This window comes from Gopherus flavomarginatus, chromosome 23 (assembly GCF_025201925.1).
Source record: "Gopherus flavomarginatus isolate rGopFla2 chromosome 23, rGopFla2.mat.asm, whole genome shotgun sequence".
In the NCBI taxonomy this organism is placed as follows: domain Eukaryota; kingdom Metazoa; phylum Chordata; order Testudines; family Testudinidae; genus Gopherus; species Gopherus flavomarginatus.
In genome coordinates this window covers 15,947,722-15,972,061 of record NC_066639.1, presented here as the reverse complement: position 1 = coordinate 15,972,061, position 24,340 = coordinate 15,947,722, and the positions used below count along the sequence as shown (strand labels likewise).

At 55.7% G+C, this 24,340-nt stretch overlaps 1 protein-coding gene and 1 long non-coding RNA gene across 6 annotated transcripts in view; one reads left to right on the top strand and one right to left on the bottom strand.

The window, feature by feature from the left end:
- Positions 1-24,340, bottom strand: part of DLG4 (discs large MAGUK scaffold protein 4) — an 86,356-nt gene that overhangs the window by 31,703 nt on the left and 30,313 nt on the right. For 2 of the 5 annotated variants that reach the window (XM_050933267.1, XM_050933266.1), the window contains exon 2: positions 6,565-6,729. In XM_050933267.1, coding sequence (XP_050789224.1) covers positions 6,565-6,729 — 165 coding nt within the window. Of the gene's footprint in view, positions 1-6,564; positions 6,730-15,890; positions 15,966-24,340 lie in introns of those variants that run through there. The other 3 variants (XM_050933264.1, XM_050933268.1, XM_050933269.1) reach the window with 3 other exon arrangements.
- LOC127039635 (uncharacterized) overlaps positions 1-24,340 on the top strand; it is a 43,081-nt gene that overhangs the window by 5,809 nt on the left and 12,932 nt on the right. The window lies entirely within an intron of this gene.

Sequence of the window (24,340 nt, the reverse complement as noted above, 5' to 3'; positions counted from 1 at the left end):
ATGTTCCCCCCAGGTCCATTGTGGCTTATTTCATGGGGGTGGGAGCGAGGGGCAATTGGCCAGCCCCACCTGCCAGGGGAGAGCGCCCCCTGCTGAGCCCCCCGCCCCGCTCCCTGCCCCACAGTGCCCCCTAGCGCCCCCTGCTGAGCCCCCCGCCCCACAGCACCCCCTAGTGGGCTGCCTCTGTCTTTTGTCCTCTGCCAGCCCTTGGCCGGGAGGGGCCGCAGCCCCCGGTTAATTGGATTGTGGCAGGAAGGGAGTAAAGCCGCTTTGGGAGGCTGGGACAGTGACATAAGGGGATCGGGGGGGGGTGAGAACATCCCCCCCCAGTCCCGCCAGTGCCCCTCACTCCCGACCTGCAGCCCCTGCCAGCCCAGCCCTGCCCCCCCCCGCTCTGCCGGTGCCCCTCACTCCCGACCCGCAGCCCCTGCCAGCCCAGCCCTGCCCCCCCCCACCCTGCTGACACCCAACCTGCCCTAAATGCCTATTGAGGTGTTGTGAATGCAACACACCCCAAAGCCATTAGTGGGGTGCAGTGAGACAACACCCCAAAACTGGCATGGAATGAACCATCCTATGGCCCCCAAAAAGGAGCCCCTGCAAATTCCAAGCTGTTCCCCAAGGCCCCTCCAATGACATGCCTCCCCCTCCGGCCCCCCTCTGTACCCCAACATTTCCAGCCTTCAGCCCCACGAGAAGCCTCCACAACCCCCCCAGATCCAACCCTGATACCATTTGCCCTGCAAAACTGAACACCCCAAAGGTTATTCCATGGCCCTTAGGACCCCCCCAAAAAGCCCAGATCCCTTGTTTGGTAACAACCCCCCAAGTTTTTATCTGGTGCCCTACACTGAACCCCAAAACGTCCTTGCAGCTCATACAGCACCCCGAAAATGTCATCCCACATCCACACACCCCCACTTTCATCCCAGCCCCCACATCGCCCAAGTTTGCGCCCAGCCCCCAGATCGATCCCCTCAACCGTTCCAGCACCTTCTCCCCCCAAGTCCAAATAGCACCCCCCAAATCGAGCCCTGAGCCGAGCTGCCCCACTCCCAGCTCCCCAGAAACCCCACAAACCTCTCCTTGGGTTTGAGATGACAGTGTAGAAATCGCCACCCCGACCCTGTCCTGCCTCCCACCCCCAGCCAGGATCTCTGCCCCCCATAACTGGGGTCTGACCCCCACCCCCGTTATAAATACCTCGCCATGGGGCGGACAGAAGGTGCGCAGGGAGGGGCGGCTGGGGGGCACGGGGGTCGTGCATGGGGGTGGGGGGGGAGGGAGGGGTACAGAGCTAGAAAGACACACACACATCCAGGCCCCCAACACACACACACACACCTAGACACACACCCAACATTTACACACAGCTAGACATACACACAGACATGCAGAAATTAGACACACCCACCCCATGTACACACACATGCAATGTACACACATATATACACACACACCATGTATACACACAGCTACACACACACACACACACAATATATATATATATATACACATACCATGTATACACCCAGCCACACACACAATGGTCACACACACCATGTATACACACAGACACACACACACACACACAATGTACACACACTATGTATACCCCAGCTACACACACCATGCATACACACAGCTAAACACACACACACATCCCACTGTGTATACACACCGATAGACGCACACACACAGCTAGACACACACAACATACACACACAGCTAAACACACAAAATGCACACACACTGTGCATACACACCAACACACACAATGTACACACACACCATGTACACACACAAAATGCATACACATCACCGTGTATACACACCAATAGACACACACACAATGTACGCACACGCAACGACACGAAGTGTACACCCAAAGCTAAACAGAACATAGACACCTAGACACAAATTCATCCCAAGAGCTACTTACAGCAGATTCACACACACACAATGAGAAGCACAATGTACACACACACACACACACTGAGAGAGGTACAATCTGCCCACAGACACACACTATGCACACGTTGAGACACGTATTTCACCACAAAACACCAGTACCCAGACACACACACCTCACCAGACAATCCCCGATGACCCTATTGTCCTAGTCCCGCCGCACCTCCTTGTGTGGGGATTTCCACACACGCCCCCAACCCGACTCACTGCCCCCTAGAGGCCGGGCGAGACTCATCCCTTGGCCACATGGCCAGAGAGGCTCCAGGCTGAGCCGGGGTGGGAATCCTGCTGCCATCCAGCCCCCGCCCTTCCCTGGGGCTGACCCACCAGCCCCCACTCCCCTCCCAGAGCCGGAGAGAGAACCCAGGAGTCCTGGCTCCCAGCCCCCCTGCTCTGACCCACCAGCCCCCCACTCCCCTCCCAGAGCCGGAGAGAGAACCCAGGAGTCCTGGCTCCCAGCCCCCCCTGCTCTACCCACCAGGCCCCACTCCCCTCCCAGAGCCAGGGAGAGAACCCAGGAGTCCTGGCTCCCAGCCCCTCCTGCTCTGACCCACCAACCCCCACTCCCCTCCCAGAGCCGGGGAGAGAACCCAGGAGTCCTGGCTCCCAGCCCCTCCTGCTCTGACCCACCAACCCCCACTCCCCTCCCAGAGCCAGGGAGAGAACCCAGGAGTCCTGGCTCCCAGCCCCCCCTGCTCTAACCCACCAGCCCCCACTCCCCTCCCAGCACTGGGGAGAGAACCCAGGAGTCCTGGCTCCCAGCCCCCCCTGCTCTACCCCACCAGCCCCCACTGCCCTCCCAGAGCCGGGGAGAGAACCCAGGAGTCCTGGCTCCCAGCCCCCCCTGCTCTGACCACCAGCCCCCACTCCCCTCCCAGAGCCGGGGAGAGAACCCAGGAGTCCTGGCTCCCAGGCCCCCCTGCTCTAACCACCAGCCCCCACTCCCCTCCCAGAGCCGGGGAGAGAACCCAGGAGTCCTTGTTGCTGATTTTCTCCTGGTGACTAGTAAATTGTGTTCTGTGTGTGTGAAGTATCCCTCCAGAAACACGAGTGTACACACACACACACACACACACAGAGGCACCTTCAGATACACCCATAGACACCGATGCTGTGATACACTCAGACACAGAGTGACACAGACATTCCCTAATATACACACACTGGGATACACACAGCCACACACACTGAGTCTGACACACACGGAGGTCCACTGACACACAAGCAAGGACACAATCGCTCTGAGCTACGCGTTGACACAGCCACTAACACGCACTTGCTGACACACCCTGACACACACACACAGTCGCACTGACACACAGTCACACACACACACTGAGCTACACACCCAGATCCTTATGACACACCTCTGACACACACACACACTAAGATACACAACTGAGCCACACACTGTCAAACACCCACATTAAGATTCATACTGACACACACACTAAGATACACATAATGCCTGTGACGCCATGACACACCTCTGACACACACACACACACACACACACTAAGATACACACTTGTTGAAACAGACACACACAGGGATCTGCTAATACACACTCAGTGACTGTCACACACAAACACACAGGCAGAGTCAGACACATGCTAAAACTGACACACAGGAGCCAATGGGACACACACACACTGACACATTAAGAAACACACAGACATGGACTCACAAACGCACAGCCGCACCCACTGACACACTGTGTTGACACACACACTTAGACATAGTAAGATACACATTGACACACACACCCCCTATGATAGACACACTGACAACCCCAACACAACCCCAGGCACATCCTACAACCCCATCCACACATACACACACAGATACACACTGACACACTCACACACCGAGACTGACAAATGTACATCCGGACACACACTGACACTCACACACACACACTGACACACAGATCCATTAACATACACTCTCAGAGAGCTAGTAGTATGCACACACTCTTGGACACACACCCACACACACACTGATACAGAGACACACTGACCCAAGCTGACACACACACACAGAGCGACACACACAGATCCACTGACATGCACAGATCCACTCTCTCACACATACAGAGTGAGACACAAATCCACTGACACACACACACACACACATAACGACACAGACAGATCCACTGCCACCCACTCCTAGACAGCCAGCACCCCCGACACACCTGCACACAGAGTGACACACCCAGACCCATTCACACAAAGCCAGATCCACTGACACACACACAAATCCACTCACACACACACACTGACACACAGATCCATTGACACACACAGCAACACACCCAGATCCATTCACATACACACACACACACACAGATACATTGACACACACAGCAACACACCCAAATCCACCCACACACACACAGAGATCCACTCGCACATACAGAGTGACACACAGATCCACTGACACAGCAGATCCACTCTCTCACACATGCAGAGTGAGACACAAATCCACTGACACACACACAGCGACACACCCAGATCCACTCACACACACCCAGATACACACACACCCAGAGAGATAACCACAGATCCACTGACACACATTGCAACACACCCAGATCCAATCTTTCACACACAGAGTGACCCAGAAATCCACTGACACACACACACACACACACAGAGTGACACACCCAGATCCACTCTCTCTCACATACACAGCGAGAAACCCTGATCCACTGACACACACAGTGACAAACCCAGATCCATTCACACACAGACACACCCACATCCACTCTCTCTCTCACACACACACACAGTGACACACCCAGACCCATTCACACACAGAGACACACACACACTTACCTCCCACACAGACACACCTAGATCCATTCTCACACACACACAGTGACACACCCAGAGCCATTCACACACACAGCAACACACCAGTCCACTCACACAGTGACACACGCAGACCCACTCACACCCACACCCACAGCAACAAACCCTGGTCCACTGACACACACAGCAACACACATAGATCCATTCACACACACACACACACGCAGACACACCTAGATCCACTCTCACACAAAGAGCAACACACCCAGAGCCATTCACACACACAGAGTGACACACCCAGATCCACTGACACACACACAGCAACACACCCAGAGCCATTCACACACACACACACACCTCCCACACAGACACACCTAGATCCACTCTCACACACACAGAGTGACACACCCAGCTCCACTCTCACACACACACACACAGCGACAAACCCTGATCCACTGACACACACAGTGACACATCCAGATCCATTCACACACAGACACACCCACATCCACTCTCTCTCTCTCTCACACACACACACAGTGACACACCCAGACCCATTCACACACACAGACACACACACACTTACTTCCCACAGACACACCTAGATCCACTCTCACCCACACAGAGCAACCCACCCAGAGCCATTCACACACATAGTGACACACCAGTCCACACACACACACACACACACACACACACACACACACACACACACACAGTGACACACGCAGACCCACTCACACACACACACACACACACACACACAGAGCGACAAACCCTGATCCACTGATACACACAGCAACACATCCAGATCCATTCACACACACACACCACACACACACACAAACATCCACTCTCGAACACACACAGCAACACATCCAGAGCCGTTCTCACATACACACACACACACACCTCCCACACGCAGAGACACACCTACATCTACTCACACAAAGAGTGACACACCCAGATCCATTGACACACACAGCAACACACCCACATCCACTCTCACACACATAGAGCGACACACCCAGAGCCATTCACACACATAGTGACACACCAGTCCACACACATACACACACACACACACAGTGACACACGCAGACCCACTCACACATACACCCACCCACCCACAGAGTGAGAAACCCTGATCCACTGACACACATAGCAACACATCCAGATCCATTCACACACACACACCACACACAGACACACAAACATCTACTCTTGCACACACACAGCAACACATCCAGAGCCGTTCTCACATACACACACTCACACACCTCCCACACGCAGACACACACCTAGATCCACTCACACAGAGTGACACACCCAGATCCATTGACACACACAGCAACACACCAACATCCACTCTCTCACACACAGTGACGCAGCCAGAGCCATTCACACACACACACACCCCCCAGATCCACTCTCACACACACCCAGAGCCATTCACACACACAGCGACCACCAGTCCACACACACACACAGAGTGACACACCCAAATCCACTCTCACACACACAGTGACACACCCAGATCCACTGACACACACACGGTGACACACTCAGAGCCACTGACACACCCAGCGACCTGCCCAGACCCATTCAGGCCCACACCCACCCACCCACCCGCCGTGCCACACGCAGAGACACCCACTCCCTCTGAGCCAGCACCCCCCCGCCCCATCCCCGACACACTCGCAGGCAGCGGAGGGGCTGGGGGGCAGGGCTGGGCTGGGCCCCCCTGTGCTGGCCGGGCGCCCCCCGCCCCCCATCCTACCTTCATGGGGGAGACGTGGGAGTGGGCCACGTAGCCGTGGACGTTCTCGATCTGGGACAAGTTCTTCTCCGAGACGTGGACGAGCTCGGGGGCCTTTACCTGGTTGGGGAGATGCGCCGGGCTCTGCTCCAGGGGCGGGCTGTCCTCATCTTGGTAGCGATATTTCTGGGGGGGCGACAAGCACGGCGTGAGCCCCCCTGCCGGGCCCCTCTGACCCACGGCGCCCCCTGCCGGGAACCCTTCTGCCCCGTGGCGCCTCCTGTCAGGACCCTTCTGCCCTGCGGCGCCCCCTGCCGGGACCCTCTGACCCACGGAGCCCCCTGCTGGGACCCTTCTGCCCCATGGCGCCCTCTGCTGGGCCCCGCTCTGACTTGCGGTGCCACCTGCTGGGACTCTTCTGCCCCGCGGCGCCCCCTGCCGGGCCCCGCTCTGCCCCATGGCGCCCCCTGCTGGGACCCTCTGCCCCACAGTGCCCCGTGCCGGGCCCCTCTGACCCCCGGCGCCCCCTGCCGGGACCCTTCTGCCCCACGGTGCCCCCTGCCGGGACCCTTCTACCCCGCGGTGCCCCCTGCTGGGCCCCGCTCTGACTCGTGGCGCCACCTGCTGGGACTCTTCTGCCCTACAGCGCCCCCTGCTGGGACACTTCTGCCCTGCGGCGCCTCCTGCTGGGCCCCTCTGACCCACGGCGCCCCCTGCCGGAACCCTTCTGCCCTGTGGCGTCCCCTGCCGGGAACCTTCTGCCCCACGGTGCCCCTTGCTGGGCCCCACTCTGACCCATGGCGCCACCTGCCAGGACCCTTCTGCCCCACGGTGCCCCTTGCAGGGCCCCGCTCTGCCCCACGGCACCCCCTGCCAGGACCCTTCTGACCCGCGGTGCCCCCTGCCGGGCCCCTCTCTGACCCACGGCACCCCCTGCCGGGACTCTTCTGCTCTGTGGCGCCCCCTGCTGGGACACTTCTGCCCCATGGCGCCTCCTGCTTGGCCCTGCTCTGATCCATGGCACCCCTTGCCAGAACCCTTCCGACCCCCGGTGCCCCCTGCTGGGACCATCTGCCCCGTGGCGCCCCCTGCCGGCCCCCTCTGCCTCGCGGGGCCCTTGCTGGGACCCTTTTGACCCACGGCGCCGCCTGCCGGGACCCTTCTGACCCCCAGCGCCCCCTGCTGGGACCCTTCTGCCCTGTGGCACCCCCTGCTGGAACCCTTCTGCCATGTGGTGCCCCCTGCCGGGACCCTCTGCTCTGTGGCACCCCCTGCTGGGACCCTTCTGCCCTGCAGTGCCCCCTGCCAGGACCCTCTGCCCTGTGGCGCCCCCTGCTGGGACCCTTCTGCCCTGCGGTGCCCCCTGCCAGGACCCTCTGCCCTGTGGCGCCCCCTGCTGGGACCCTTCTGCCCTGCGGTGCCCCCTGCCGGGACCCTCTGCCCTGTGGCGCCCCCTGCTGGGACCCTTCTGCCCTGTGGCGCCCCCTGCTGGGACCCTTCTGCCCTGTGGTGCCCCCTGCCAGCTCCCTCGAGTCCATGGCATCCTCTCTCGGCCCCCTTCTGCCCTGCCACACCCCCTGCCGGCCTCTTTCTGCCCCACAGTGCCCCCTCCAGCCCCCTCCTGCCCCAAGGCGCCCCCTGCCAGCCCCCTCATGTCCAAGGCGCCCTCTATCAGCCCCCTCTTCCCCAAGGCGCCCCCTGCCAGCCCCCTTCTGCCCCGCCACACCCCCTACTAGCCCCTTTCTGCCCCACGGTGCCCCCTACTGGCCCCTTTTTGCCCCACTGTGCCCCCTGCTGGCTCCTTTCTGCCCCACAGAGCCCCCTTCCAGCCCCCTTCTTCCCCACGGCGCTCCCTGCTGGCCCTTTTCTGCCCCACAGTGCTCCTTGGTGCCCCCCTCTACCCCACTGCATCCTCTTTTGGCCCCCCTCTGCCCCCCCGCTGTCCACTGCTGGCCCCCATCTACCCCTCAGTGCCCCCTGCTGCCCCTCTTCTGCCCCATGTAGCCCCCTGCTGGCCCCACTCTGCTCCGCTCTGCATCCCCTGCTGGGCCCCCTCTGCCCCATGGCCCCCCTCTGCCCCGTCCCACAGTGCCCCCTGCTGGGCTTCCTGCCACCACCTCATGCTAAAACACCCCAACATCTCCACAGCTGCAAATACCCCTTCCCCACGGCCCCTCCCTGGCCCCCCAAATCGCCTGCTCCCCCTCCCCGGGGGGGATTACACCCTAGTTCTAATTAGCACTTAAAATAGCAGAGTTCAACCACTCTGTCTAGATTCACAATCGGGGCGGGAGCCCAATTGTGCCCGGCGCTGCACGGAGTGAGAGACAACCCAGGCTCCTCCCAGCTCACCGTCTAAACAGACAGCAGGTGGGATGGGAAACTGAGTCAGGGAGGCGGGGACTTGCCCCTGGTCACACAAGAGGCCAGTAGCAGAACTGGGATTGGCACCCCAGCTTCCCGAACCCCAGATCATCAAGGACACCATCAAGAACCAGGTATCATTGGCAAGAAAAATCAAGTCGCCCCCCTGCCTATTTTTCAATCCATCTACTTAGAAACTCCCCGCAGTAGAGAGCCAGAAACGTATGCGTGGCTTCCTCGGGGGTCAGCTCATTATTTTGTTAATTAAGAAGAGAAAAAAAATCGTTCGTGGTCTTTTTTATCAGCGAAGCCTCTCACTCAATGACCAACAGCATAGGACTGGGATACAACCCAACCGTCTGCCCCTAGCCATGGTCCCGGCATGTGAAATTGGGGGCCACCAGGATGGATTGTCCTCGCCTGGGGATATTGCGTGGCACCATTTTCGGACCATATCGACCTTAAAAACTCTGTACGGTAGAGAGTCAGAAATCTGCATCCATGGTCTCCCTGGAGTGAGCTTGTTATTGGGCTCGTTAACACAAGACCAGAAAAACAATTAACAGAGTGCATCATAACTGAATTCTACCACGCGACGGTTCTCAGATAACATGGGAATCGGCCTGGTACAGGATGCTGAATAAATGGACGGAGTACACAGTTACAAGCCCCAGGGCCGCCCAGAGGATTCAGGGGGCTGGGGTCTTTGGCGGCGGGGGGCTCCAGCTTCGGCAGTAATTCAGTGGCGGGGGGGGTCCTTCCACTCCGGGACCCGCCGCCGAAGTGCCCCGAAGACCCAGGTGAAAAGACCCCCCGCCACCGAAGACCTGGAGCAGAAGACGCTCTAAGGGCCTGAGCCCCGGGAGAATTTTCCAGGGCCCCTGGAGTGAGTGGACTCCGCTCTAGGGGCCCCGAAAAGCCACACAAGTAGGCCAGGGTGACTCCACTTCACAAGCCGCCACTCAGCGCAAAGACCGCTCACCGCAAAGACCACTCAACGCAACGACCCGACAGAAGTCTGACGCAACACAGAGACCACCCGACGCCGACTCCAGAACCAAGACAACCCAACACGAAGAGGACCCGAGGCGAAGACACGTCAACGTGAAGATGATCAGCCAACAGGGTGGAAGGTTGAATTTACAGGGCTCACGCTGTCCAGGGCTGGTCGACATCTTTGTCAACTAGCTGGAGGAAAACGATGGGAATGCATAGATCCATAGGCCCGAAGAGACCTTTAGATCATCTAATCTGACCTCCTCTTTAATGTAGGCCATTGAATTTTACTGACCATTAAGCCCAATAACTTGCGTTTGGCTAAAGCATCTTCCAGACAGAGCACCACTGGAAGCCATCAAGGGATGGAAAATCCCCCCCCTTCCCTTGGGAGTTGGTTCCAATGGCTACTCCCCATGACTGTTAAAAATTAGGGCTTTATTTCCCATTTGAATTTGTCGGGCTTTAACTTGTAGCTTTGGTTTTAGTTCCGCCTGATTCAAAAGCCCTTTGATATTTTGGATTTTGACCCTGCAACCAAGTCACCCCTCCACTGCTCTTAGGAGAAGCTAAACAGATGAAATGCCTTCAGTGTAAGGCATCTTCTCCAATCCTCTGATCGCTTTTCTCTGGCTCTTCTTGGCACTCTCTATAACCTTCTGTTTGGCCAGATCACACCCCCTGTTCTTTGTTTCTTGCCAGTCAATCCAGTTCCCTCTGTATAAGGGCCCTCCTCTTTGCTTCCCACCCCATCAGCGGTTGGACCATCTGGTGACTCTCCAAGTCAGCATAAAGATAACGCAACGCAAAGATCACCCAACACAATGACCGGATACGAAGATATCCCAATGCAACAGTGACTCGGCACAAAGACCACCCAACACAAAGACCCGATGCAAAGATACCACAAAGACCACCAAACACAGACCCAACATAAAGATGACCCAGTGCAACATTGACTCAGAGCAAAGATGAGCGAGCACAAAGATCTAATGGAAAGATAACGCAGAGATCACCCAATGCAAAGACCCAACGCAAGGACGACCCATTACAGAGGTAACTCGGTGCAAAGACCCAACATAAATATGACTCAAAATGTCCCGCCTAAAAACTCCTTTTAGAGTTTTTGACAAACTGTTTCCCCGTCAACCCTGTGAAGCATCCGTGCTTCTCATGGGAAAGTTCAATGTTTTATCGAAAAACCCAACGCCCAACATCTGAAAAAATTGTGTGTGTGTGGGAGGGAATTCTCCCTGGAAATGCTGCCAGAGTAGCTCATGGGAGTTGGGGTTCAGGTGCTGATTCTGGGGTTCTCCAATTGGGCTATTTCTCCCATGATGCACCACAGTCAGGGACTCCCATGGTGGCACGGGAAGAGGGGGGGCAGAAACACAATGCATTATGGGAGATGTATCCAGCCAGGGAGGAGGGGCTATAGAGGAGCATGAGTCATGTCATCAACCGCTCCCAGGAAGCATTTCCGAATTTGAATAGTTCGGGGTTTGGCCCCTTCTTCCCCCCTCTGCCCCGTGGCATGAGATCAGGGCCCCATTGCAGTACACAGACCCCAGGCCCCTCCACTGACTGGACCTCCAAATTGACCCTAATTGTGAGCTCCACAGTGAAAAGTGAATGAAAGTTCACAAGGTGTCACAACAACAAATGTTGATTGGACAATGGGTGCCAAAGGGAGACAGAAAATTGAATTAATCCAAACACAAAGACCTCCTGATAATAACGCAAGGACTCTGGTAAGGTCATGCCTGATGAACAAGAGAAGCACGGGATCCCAAATCAACGGACCACAATTGACTAGTTGAAAATTACACCTAATTGGCAGGCAGGATAACGAAGGCTTGGGTTATTCCACCCAGCCCGCCCTTTAGGGGTTCTTAAAAGAAAAGATTTTGGGGGAGAAATTAGCAAAAGCAGCAGCTGTCTGCCGACAACCACTGCAGCAAACGTCACCCTCCTGGCTGCCAACCCCACCATCTCCTGGGACCCATAACGTCGTTGGGCTTGCGGGATAAAAGTGAAGAAAACCATACAAACAGACTATCTGACCCCATTCCCCAAGCTGCAACCCAACAAAAAGATGGCCCAACACAAAGATGACCCAACACAAAGACCCAATGCAAAGATGGCCCAACATAAGGGTGGCCCAACGCAAAGACAACCCAACACAAAGACAACCCAACACAAGGATGACCCAACGCAAGGACAACCCAACGCAAAGACCCAACATAAGCATGACCCAATACAGAGACAACCGAATGTGAAGACGACCCAACACAAAAGCAACTCAACACAAAGACCCAATGCAAAGACAACCCAACACAAAGACGACCCAATGCAAAGACAACCCAACGCAAAGACCCATCATAAACATGACCCAACACAGAGACAACCGAATGTGAAGACGACCCAGCACAAAAACGACTCAACACAAAGACCCAATGCAAAGACGATCCAATACAAAATTGACCCAATGCAAAGTTCCAAAACAAAGATGACCCGACACAGAGATGACCCAATACAATCCCTACTGTCATCTGGGTTCCCAGGATCTACCCATAGCACCATTAGGCCTGCAAGATCAGAGTGAAGAAACAACACAAACATACTAGCCAACCCCATTCCCCAAGTTGCCACCCAAGACAAAGACCACCCGAGGCAGACACCCAACACCATAAGTGCTGACTTTCTAATGTGCCGGGGGGGGAAGGGTTCCCCCTGGCTCTGCCCCAGAGCCCACCTCTACTCCACCCCTTCAACCGCCACCTTGCCTCTTCCCACCCCCCGCCCCACCTCTTCCTGCCCTATTATGTCTCCACCCCGTCCTTGCTGCTCCTGCTCCACCCCCGAGTCTCCTGCACACCATGAAACAGCTGATCCACAGCGGGCAGGAGGTGCTAGGAGGGGGAGGCACTGATCGGCAGGGCTACTGGTGGACGGGAGGTGCTGCGGGGGTGGGAAGCTGATGGGGGGCTGCCGGTGGGTGCTCAGCACCCACCTTTTTTCCCCCATGGTTTCTCCAGTGGTGGAGCACCCACAAAGTCAGCGCCGATGCCCAACACAACACATTGTCCTGATCCTGAGGTGTCCTGACCCAACCAAGGGAAGGACCCAGAAGGAATGAACAGAACAGGGAATCATCAAGTGATCCATCCCCTGTCGCCCATTCCCAGCGTCTGGCAAACAGAGGCCAGGGACACCCTCCCTGCCCATCCTGGCTAGTAGCCATGGATGGACCCGTCCTCCACAAATTTATCTAGTTCTTTTTTGACGCCAGTTCTAGTCTTGGCCTTCACAACATCCTCTGGCGAGGAGTTCCACAGATTGACTGTGCGTTGGGTGAAAAAAAAAGACTTCCCTTTGTGTGTTTAATCCTACTTGAGAGGCCTTTTCTCTCCCCCTCCTGTGCGTGTTTGTCTTGTTTTGGCCTCGCAGGAAACGAGACCAGACTTTAGCGCCAATCCGGCTAAATCTTCTGCACTTTCCCCCCAAAAGGACAGTTATTACTATTTTTAATCCCAGCTAAAAGACAGTCAGACAAGAGATTTTTTTTTTTCCGGCTAAAGGGACAGGGAACGTGGGATGTTCGTAAAATTAAAGCCTCTCTTAATCCTCGACCTTGCTGGTGTTTCAACTGGTTTCCGGGTTTATCGGGGTGTTTGCCGTGGGATGAGGCAGGCTGGGGTTTCTGGACCCCCCGAAGCGTCTGTCCAGCTGTTTAGTGGTGGACAGTTTGGGGGTCACCTTAACCTCTTTGGCTCTTCGGGGCCATCCGAACGAAGGCCACCAATTCCCAGCTTATGGGGCCAGGCACTGCACGGACCCACAGTAAGCAACAGGATAACGACACAAAGAGTTGGAGGGGAAACCGAGGCAGGGAGACGGGCCACGTCGAAGGGCACACAGCCGGTCAGGGCAGAACCGCGAACTGGATTTTGAGGTCCCGATGTCCTTCCCAGAGCCAGGGAGAGAATCCAGGAGTCCCGGCTCCCAGCCCTCCCACCCTGCTCTAACCCACCGGACCCCACTCCCCTCCCATAATACCCCAATACACACACAGCCCCATGACCTGCTCCCCTTCGCACTCCGTCTTTGATCTGCTGACAGGACAGACGGAGAAGGGGAGAAACACTAGAAGGAAATGATGAGATGGGGGCTGCAGGTCGGGAGTGAGGGGCACTGGCAGAACTGGGGGGTCCGGGGCAGGAATAGCAGGGTCTTCCTCCTCCTCCCCCCATGGGCCTGGCCTGTGTGGTTCCCACCCAGCTTTGCTGACCTCAGTGGATTAAATTCCCTTAATCCCCGATGCGCAGGCCTCCAGGACAGGCTAAGGACACACGGCTTAGAAACTGCCCTGCCCCCTAACCCAGCCCCACAGAGCCACCTAACCCAGCCCCACAGAGACTTCCAGCCTCCATAGCCCCCCAACCCAGCCCCCAGAGCCCCTATCCCCTAAGGCAGATCCCGCAGCCCCTCTGCTCCAGCCCCACAGAGCCCTCCAGCCCGGCAGCCCCCAACCTAGCCCTCCAACCTGGCAGAGGGGGGTGTCAAATTCAATTTCCAGCCAGTATCCAGAATCTGACCCCAGTGACTTTCCTAAAAAAACGCTGGTCGGCTGGTACCAGAGCCCCAGCTAGAACCAGAACCAGAACCGCCGCTCAGTTGGTACCGGAACCCCAGCCAGATCGGTACCAGAACCAGAACCGCTGCTCGGTCGGTACCAGAACCCCAGCCAGATCGGTACCAGAACCCCTGCTCGGCCGGTACCAGAGCCCCAGCCAGACCAGTACCAGAACCAGAACTGCTGCTCGGTCGGTACCAGAGCCCCAGCCAGATCAGTACCAGAACCGCCGCTCGGTCGGTACTGGAACCCCAGCCAGATCGGTACCAGAACCGCTGCTCGGCCGGTACCAGAGCCCCAGTCAGAGCAGTACCAGAACCACCGCTCGGGCAGTACCAGAGCCCCGGCCGGACCAGTACCAGAACCACCGCGCAGGCAGTACCGGAGCCCCCGCCGGACCAGTACCAGAACCGCCGCTCGGGCAGTACCAGAGACCCGGCCGGACCAGTACCAGAACTGCCGCTCGGGCAGTACCAGAGCCCCGGCCGGACCAGTACCAGAACCGCCGCTCGGGCAGTACCAGAGCCCCAGCCAGAGCAGTACCAGAACCACCGCTCGGGAAGTACCAGAGCCCCGGCCGGACCAGTACCAGAACCGCCGCTCGGGCAGTACCGGAGCCCCCGCTGGACCAGTACCAGAACCGCCGCTCGGGCAGTACCAGAGCCCCGGCCGGACCAGTACCAGAACCGCCGCTCGGGCAGTATTGGAGCCCCGGCCGGACCAGTACCAGAACCAGAACTGCTGCTCAGTCAGTACCAGAGCCCCAGCTGGACTGGTACCAGAACCAGAACCACTGCTCGGCCGGTACCAGAGCCCCAGCCAGACCATTACCAGAAGCAGAACCGCTGCTGGACTGGTACTGGTGTCCCAGCCGGACCAGTACCAGAACAGCCACTCTGCCGGTACCAGCATCCCAGCCAAACTGCTACCATCAATGGTACTAAAGTGGTACCAGCCGAGGCCCAAGCTGTCCCTGCCCCAAACCCGGTCAGGATCGGCTCCGTGTCCCCCGAACCCACCCAGCGCCAGCCCCCCCACCCCGACTGCAGGGCCACCCCAGAACCCGAACCCACCCGGATCAGAACCGGGGACCTCAGCACATCCCCCCTCCCCAGGGACCCATGTCCACCCCCTCTGTCCTTCCCCACCCCCAGGCTCACACTCCCCCTCTGGAAATCCCCTGCCTTCCAGTCCCCCCCCCCAAACCTTCCTCCCCCCCCGGATTCCAATTCACCCCCTCTCCCCCCTCCAGCCCCCAGCTCGGTCCCCTTCCCATCCAACCCACTGCCCCCCTCACTGGGTCTCATCCCCGACCCATCACTGCCCCCCAGTTCCCCCCCCCCCGCGGTACCTTGCACCCGAACATCAGGGACAGGGTCCGGTTGCTGCAAATGACTTTGCACTGGCACATGACGGGGGGGAAGCAGCCCAGCTTCCTGAAGGGGGGGGACACGCCATTCAGCCCCATGGCCCCCCCGGCTCCGCAGCGCCCCCTACCGGCCCCTCCCCCCCACGCCGGTTAGGGGAGGGCCCCCCCGCCTCCCTCCGCCGCCCCCCCGCCAAGCTCCCTCCTTCCTCCGGGCTCCGAGCCTCTGATCGGTGTCCTTCGAGTGATCTTCCCCCCTCCGGCCGGTCCTCGCCCCCACAGCCCTCCTCGGCCCAGCCCTCCCTCCTCCTCCCCCCAGCTTTCCCCCCTCCCTCCTTCTCCCCCCAGCCCTCCCCCTCCCTCCCTCCTCCTCCCTCCAGCTTTCCCCCCTCCCTCCTTCTCCCCCCAGCCCTCCCCCTCCCCTGCTTCCTCCTCCCCTCAGCCCTCCCCCTCCCTCCCTCCTCCTCCCCCCAGCTTTCCCCCCTCCCTCCTTCTCCCCCCAGCCCTCCCCCTCCTTCCCTCCCTCCCCCTCCCCCTCCCCCTCTCCTGCTTCCTCCTCCCCCAGCCCTCTTCCCTCCTCGGCCCAGCCCTCCCTCCTCCCCCCAGCTTTCCCCCCTCCCTCCTTCCCTCCCTCAGCCCTCCCCCTCCCTCCCTCCTCCTCCCTCCAGCTTTCCCCCCTCCCTCCTTCCCTCCTCGGCCCAGCCCTCCCTCCCCCTTCCCTCCTCCCCCCCTCCCCCTCCCCCTCCCCTGCTTCCTCCTCCCCCTGCCCTCCTCCTCCGCCCAGCTTTCCCCCCTCCCTTCCTCCTCCTTCCCTCCTCCCTCAGCCCTCCCCCTCCTCCCCTCCTTCCTCCTCCCTCCTTCCCTCCCCCTCCCCTGCTTCCTCCTCCCCTCAGCCCTCCCCCTCCCTTCCTTCTCCTCCCCCTCAGCCCCCCTCAGCCCCGCCCTCCCCCTCCTTCCCTTCCTCCCAGCCTCCTCCCCCCAGCTCTCCCCCTCCCTTCTTCCTCCTTCCCTCCTCCCCCAGCCCTCCCCCTTCCTTCCCTCCCTCCCTCCTCCTCCCCAGACCAGCCCTCCTCCTTCCCTCCTCCCACCCAGCCCTCCTCGGTCCAGCCCTCCCCCCTCCTTCCCTCCCTCCCCATCCCCTCCTTCCTCCTCCCTGGACCAGCCCTCCCCCTCCCCCTTCCTCCTCCCCCCCAGCCCTCCTCGGTTCAGCCCTCCTTCTTCCCTTCCTCCCTCTCCCCATCTTCCCCCCCCTCACGTCTTCCTTCCCTCCTCTCCCTCCCTCCTTCCTCCTCCCCCTACATCCCTCCCCCTCCCCTATCCCCTCCCTCTTCATCCCTCCTCCCCTCCATCGCTTCCCCCTCCCATCCCAGCCCTGCTGAGCCCCCCGCCCTGCTCCCTGCCCCACAGCGCCCCCTAGCGCCGCCCTGCTGACAGCCCACTGCCAGGGGAGAGCGCCCCCTGCCGGCCCTGCACTGCTCCCTGCGCCACAGCGCCCCCTAGCGCCGCCCTGCTGCCAGCCCACTGCTAGGGGAGAGCGCCCCCTGCCGGCCCTGCACTGCTCCCTGCCCCACAGCGCCCCCTAGCGCCGCCCTGGGGCCAGCCCACTGCCAGGGGAGAGCACCCTCTGCTGGCCCTGCACTGCTCCCTGCCCCACAGCGTCCCCTAGCGCCGCCCTGCTGCCAGCCCACTGCTAGGGGAGAGCGCCCCCTGCTGGCCCTGCACTGCTCCCTGCCCCATAGCGCCCCCTAGTGCCGCCCTGCTGCCAGCCCACTGCCAGGGGAGAGCGCCCCCTGCTGGCCCTGCACTGCTCCCTGCCCCACAGCGCCCCCTAGCACCGCCCTGGGGCCAGCCCTGCCTGCCAGGGGAGAGCGCCCCCTGCCGGCCCTGCACTGCTCCCTGCCCCACAGCGCCCCCTAGCTCCGCCCTGCTGCCAGCCCACTGCTAGGGGAGAGCACCCCCTGCTGAGCCTCCCACCCCGCTCCCTGCCCCACAGCGCCCCCTAGCGCCGCCCTGGGGCCAGAAATGCCTGCCAGGGGAGAGCGCCCCCTGCTGAGCCCCTGACCCACAGCGCCCCCTAGCACCGCCCTGGGGCCAGCCCTGCCTGCCAAGGGAGAGCATCCCCTGCTGCCCCCACCCCACTCCATGGCCCACAGCGCCCCCTAGCGCCGCCCTGCTGCCAGCCCACTGCCAGGGGAGAGCGCCCCCTGCTGAGCCCCCGCCCTGCTCCCTGCCCCACAGCGCTGCCCTGGGGCCAATAAATATCATGGCATTTCTATATCTATGCCAACAGGCTATGTTTAGTAAATACATAAATAGACACAATTATGACTCCTTAAAGACTTTTATGAATTACACTTCATGGTCAATAGACAGCGAGGGTGTGTGTAGGGGGGATAGATAGATAGATAGACAGATAGATAGATAGATAGACAGACAGAGGGGATGTCTGGGGATAGATAGATAGATAGATAGAGGGGGTGGATGGGGATAGATAGATAGATAGAGGGGTGGATGGGGATAGATAGATAGAGGGGGTGGATGGGATAGATAGATAGATAGAGGGGTGGATGGGGATAGATAGATAGAGGGGGTGGATGGGGATAGATAGATAGATAGATAGAGGGGCGGATGGGGATAGATAGATAGAGGGGGTGGATGGGGATAGATAGATAGATAGATAGAGGGGCGGATGGGGATAGATAGATAGATAGAGGGGTGGATGGTGATAGATAGATAGAGGGGCGGATGGGGATAGATAGATAGATAGATAGAGGGGCGGATGGGGATAGATAGATAGATAGATAGAGGGGGTGGATGGGGATAGATAGATAGATAGATAGATAGAGGGGCGGATGGGGATAGATAGATAGAGGGGGTGGATGGGAATGGATAGATAGATTAGATAGATAGATAGATAGAAGGGTGGATGGGGATAGATAGATAGATAGAGGGGTGGATGGTGATAGACAGATAGAGGGGCGGATGGGGATAGATAGATAGAGGGGGTGGATGGGAATGGATAGATAGATAGATAGATAGATAGATAGATAGATAGATAGAGAGGTGGATGGGGATAGATAGATAGCTAGAGGGGTGGATGGTGATAGATAGATAGAGGGGCGGATGGGGATAGATAGATAGAGGGGCGGATGGGGATAGATAGATAGATAGATAGATAGATAGAGGGGCGGATGGGGATAGATAGATAGAGGGGGTGGATGGGAATGGATAGATAGATTAGATAGATAGATAGAGAAGTGGATGGGGATAGATAGATAGATAGATAGATAGATAGAAGAGGTGGATGGGGATAGATAGATAGATAGAGGGGTGGATGGGGATAGATAGATAGAGGGGCGGATGGTGATAGATAGATAGATAGAGGGGCGGATGGTGATAGATAGATAGATAGATAGATAGATAGATAGATAGATAGATAGAGGGGCGGATGGGGATAGATAGATAGAGGGGGTGGATGGGAATGGATAGATAGATTAGATAGAGAGGTGGATGGGGATAGATAGATAGATAGAAGGGGTGGATGGGGATAGATAGATAGATAGATAGATAGAGAGGGTGGATGGGGATAGACAGATAGATAGATAGAGAGGGTGGATGGGGATAGATAGATAGATAGAAGGGGTGGATGGGGATAGATAGATAGATAGATAGATAGATAGATAGATAGAGGGGTGGATGGGGATAGACAGATAGATAGATAGAGGGGCGGATGGGGATAGATAGATAGATAGAGGGGCGGATGGGGATAGATAGAGGGGATGTCTGGGGATAGATAGATAGACAAACACCCTCTCCCACACTCCCCAGCCGGAGCCCACACCGCCCGCACCCCAACCCTCTGCCCCAGCCCTGTGAAAGTGAATGAGGTGGGGGAAAGTGAGTGACAGAGGAGGGGGGATGGGAATAGGTGGTGGCCAAAGACCCAAGAAAGGGGTGGGGCAAGGGGTTCGGTTTTGTGCAAGTAGGAAATTGGCAGCCGCCCCCATGCTAAGCCCACAGCACCCCAATGCCACCTACACAAACATCACACAAGTTCCCACTCCCTCTAAATGACGGGTATTAACCATCAGCTGCACGCTCACCCCGTCACAGAATTGAGCCCATGGTGAGGGTCCCCCACCCGTGTCTCTCTCTGTCACCTCCCCCAATATCTCCTGCACACAGAGACACGCTCACACCTATGTACACACATCTTGCCCCACAATCCCAGCTGCGTGCACACCCACATACTGCATCACAATCACACACACACTCCCTTCCCTGTGTGCACATGGTCTGACACAATCCCAGCTATGCACTCACTGACACAACTGCAAGGGCACACACACTATCTCCCCTATACACACACAGACCCAATCCCAGGCGCACACACCCCCCCTGCATCACAATCTCGTGCACACTCACAGGTATGCATACACTACATGACACAACTCCTCCTGCGCACATACACAACTCATTATTAGACACCCACCCTGACACTCCCACAGACAGAATGTGGATAGACCACCCCCCCAACTCTCTCCAGAGTAGGGCACACAACACTCACCAGAGGCAGCACCCCCTCAAGTCATGTCTGACGGCACCTGCCCTTGTATGACCCCATGCCCCAGAACCAATGGGTGCTTATCATGGTGAGGTATATGCCCCAAAGTCAGGCCGTCCTCCTTCCTGGTCTCTCTGGGCACAGGATTAGAACCAGCAACCTACGAACCCATCACCACCAGCCCTTATAACCTGACAGAGCCAAAGGAGCCACTCCACCAACTCTGAGATGCCAATAATGCACTTGGCGGAGGCAAAATTACCTCTTGGGTTAGGTTGCTCATCATCCCTCCCTCCCCCCTACTTAATGAACTAAACTAATCTAAATTGATGCCACGCAGTTGCATAAAGGGGGCGCAACTAATTAAACCTGCTTTGTTAACTGGCTACATCAATTCATTCATTAAAGTGTTTGTCTACGTGTGAAATGAATCCAGATTAATGCAAGGTGGGAAATTAATTCAGATTAACTGGAAAATAGGTATTTAAGTCCAATGAACGGACATTAGAAATTTACTATGGATTAATGGAAGATGGGAATTTAATCCAAATTATGAGAAGGTGGGAATTGAATCCAGATCAACAGAAAGTGGGAGACGAATCCAGATTAACTGATTGTGGGGAATTAATCCAGGTTATCAAATGGTGGGAACTGAGTCCTAACTATCAGAGGGTGGGAACTGAATCCATAGGAATGGAAGGTGGGAACTGAATCTGAATGCTCAGAATGTGAGAATTGAATCCAGATTAAAGGAAGGTTGGAATTCAATCCACATTAATGAAAAGTGCGGATAGAATCCGGACCAACGGCAATTGATGTAACCCATATTTAACCCATATTGACAGAAAGTGGGACAATAACATGGATTATCGGAAAGTGTGACTTTAATCTGGATTAAGACCCACCCGTGTGGACAAGACCCCCATGAATTTGGATTAGCATAATTCACTTCCAAAGCAGAGGAATTTCCAAATAGAGTGTCCGTCTGAGCAACAACGGTAGACAATTTCCTCCAGTAAGCAGGGAGTTAACTAGCACAATCAGAAACAATAAATTATAATCCGGTATTGGGGGAAGTGGTAGACATGGTATATCTTGACCTTCGTAAGGCTTTTGATACTGTCTCGTGTGACTGTCTCATAAACAAACTAGGGAAATGCAACCTAGATGGAGCTACTATAAGGTGGGTGCAAAACTGGTTGGAAAACCATTCCCAGAGAGGAGTTATCAGCGGTTCGTGGTCGCGCTGGAAGGGCATCACGAGTGGGGTCCCACAGGGATCGATTCTGGGTCCGGTTCTGTTCAATATCTTCATCAATGAGTTAGTTAATGGCATAGAGAGCACGCTGACAAAGTGTGCGGATGATACCAAGCTGGGAGGGGTTGCAAGAGCTTTGGAGGATAGGATGAAAATTCAAAATGATCTGGAGAAATGGCCTGAAGAAAATAGGATGAAATTCAATAAATTCAAAATACTCCATTTAGGAAGGAACAATCCGTTGCACACGTACAAACTGGGAAATGAAGGCCCGGGAAGGAGCACTGTGGAAAGGGATCTGGGGGTCAGAGTGGATCACAAGCAAATTATGAGTCAACAGTGCAAAATAAGAGATCATTGTGGGATGTATTAGCAGGAGCATCATAAGCAAGACACGGGAAGTCATTCTTCCGCGCTGATTAGGCGTCAACTGGAGTCTTGTGTCCAGTTCTGGGTGCCACATTTCAGGAAAGATGTGGACCCATTGGAGAAAGCCCAGAGAAGTCTAGAAAACATGACTCATAGACTTTAAGGTCAGAAGGGACTATTACGATCATCTAGTCTGACCTCCTGCACAATGCAGGCCACAGAATCTCACCCATCCACTTCTATAACAATCCCCTAACCTATGTCTGAGTTACTGAAGTCTTCAAATTGTGGTTTGAAGACTCAAGCTGCAGAGAATCCTCCAGCAAGTGACCTGTGCCCCACGCCACAGAGGAAGGCGAGAAACCTCCAGGGCCTCTGCCCATCTGCCCTGGAAGAAAATTCCTTCCCGACCCCAAATATGGCGATCGGCTAAACCCTGAGCATGTGGGCAAGACTCACCAGCCAGCACCCAGGAAAGAATTCTCTGCAGTAACACAGATCCCACCCCATCTAATATCCTATCACAGACCACTGGGCGTACTTACCTGCTGATAATCAAAGAACAATTGCTAAATTAATTGCCAAAATTAGGCCATCCCATCATACTATCCCCTCCATAAACTTATCAAGCTTAGCCTTAAAGCCAGATATGTCTTTTGCCCCCACTGTTCCCCTTGGGAGGCTGTTCCAGAACTTCACTCCTCTAATGGTTAGAAACCTTCGTCTAATTTCAAGTCTAAATTTCCTACTGTCCATGAGCGATGAGGGAAGGTTGAAAAACTTGGGTTTGTTTAATCTGGAGAAGAGAAGACCGAGAGGGGACATGAGCACCGTTTTCAAATCCATCAAAGGTTGTTACAAGGAGGAGGGAGACATTCATTTTGGGTTGAAAATGAAACAACTCAAAACTTTTGGTGAATCAAAAAGTTGGGAGGGGGTGAAAAAAAACGGTTAGCGTCCAATGTTCCGCTTTTGAGCTGTTTAAAATTTTTCGCGTCGTTTTATACATTTCAAATGGAAGGATCTTACGGAGGAGAAAGTCACGCTGAAGCGAAAAAAACCGGAACATTTCAAAACTGGCACAAGACCCTCTGGTTTTTGCAGAGTGTCTGGCCGAATTCTGCTTGTATGTGTATTCGATTGATGCTTTTGCAGATTGGGTAAAATTAATGTATTTACTTGATTTTTTTGCATAATCGTTTATATATTTATTTGTATTTTATGTCACGGTTGCCAGTTGTTTTTTTTGGCTGAACGATTTAATGTTTGTGCTTTTTTTTTGCAGATTTTTTCATTTATTTTTGGCTACATTTTATTTACTTATCGCTTCTATGCAGATTCTTTTTTTACTTTGGCAGAATTTTTTATTTGCATTCTTCTTTCACTTTGGGAGATGTTTATTTCTGCCATTGTATTTTTGCAGAGTTTTTTTAAATTTATTTTATTTCTCTCATGCTCCTTGGACAGATTTTTTTTCATTTGTTTGTTTGTTTTTGCAGAATTTGTTTTATATTTGCAGGTTCGTTTGCTTGTTTGGTTGTATTTTTGTGGATTGTTTCTGCGGCATTTCTGTGTATATATTAGGTTTTGTTTATTTTATTTTGGGCAGACTGTTAATTTCATTTTCTTCTTGCATTTATTCTGCAGATTTTAAAAAAAAGTTATGTTTTGGCAGGGTTTTGTATGTTGATTTTATTTCTTTTCCTTTTGCAGATTCTCCCCGCCCCAGAATTTGTGTTAAAGTTGGTTTGTCATCTTTTCAATGTTTTTCTTCCATCCAAAATAATTCAGCAAAATTCAGACACAAAACCCATTCAGTGTCACTCAATCTGTATTTTTCATGGGGGAAAAAAAAAACAACCTAAAAGTGTCAGCTGGCCCTTTGTCACTTAAACACACGTAGCTAAATTTCCAGTCAAAATTTGGTTGGGTTGCAAAGGTCATGGTGGATTTGCCATCACAGGCAGGTAAATCAAGGAGTGAATGGTTTAGGGGGCTGGGGTACGTGACTTAGATTATTAGGGTTGGAAGGGACCTCAGGAGATCATCTAGTCCAACCCCCTACTCAAAGCAGGACCAATCCCTAAAGAACCCCCTCAAGGATTGAACTCACAGACCTGGGTTTAGTAGGCCAATGCTCAAACCACTTGTGAGGAGAGTCTGAGTGAATTAAGCTGGTTCAGTCTGCAGAAGAGAAGAGTGAGGGGGGATTTGATAGCAGCCTTCAAGTACTTGAAGAGGGGA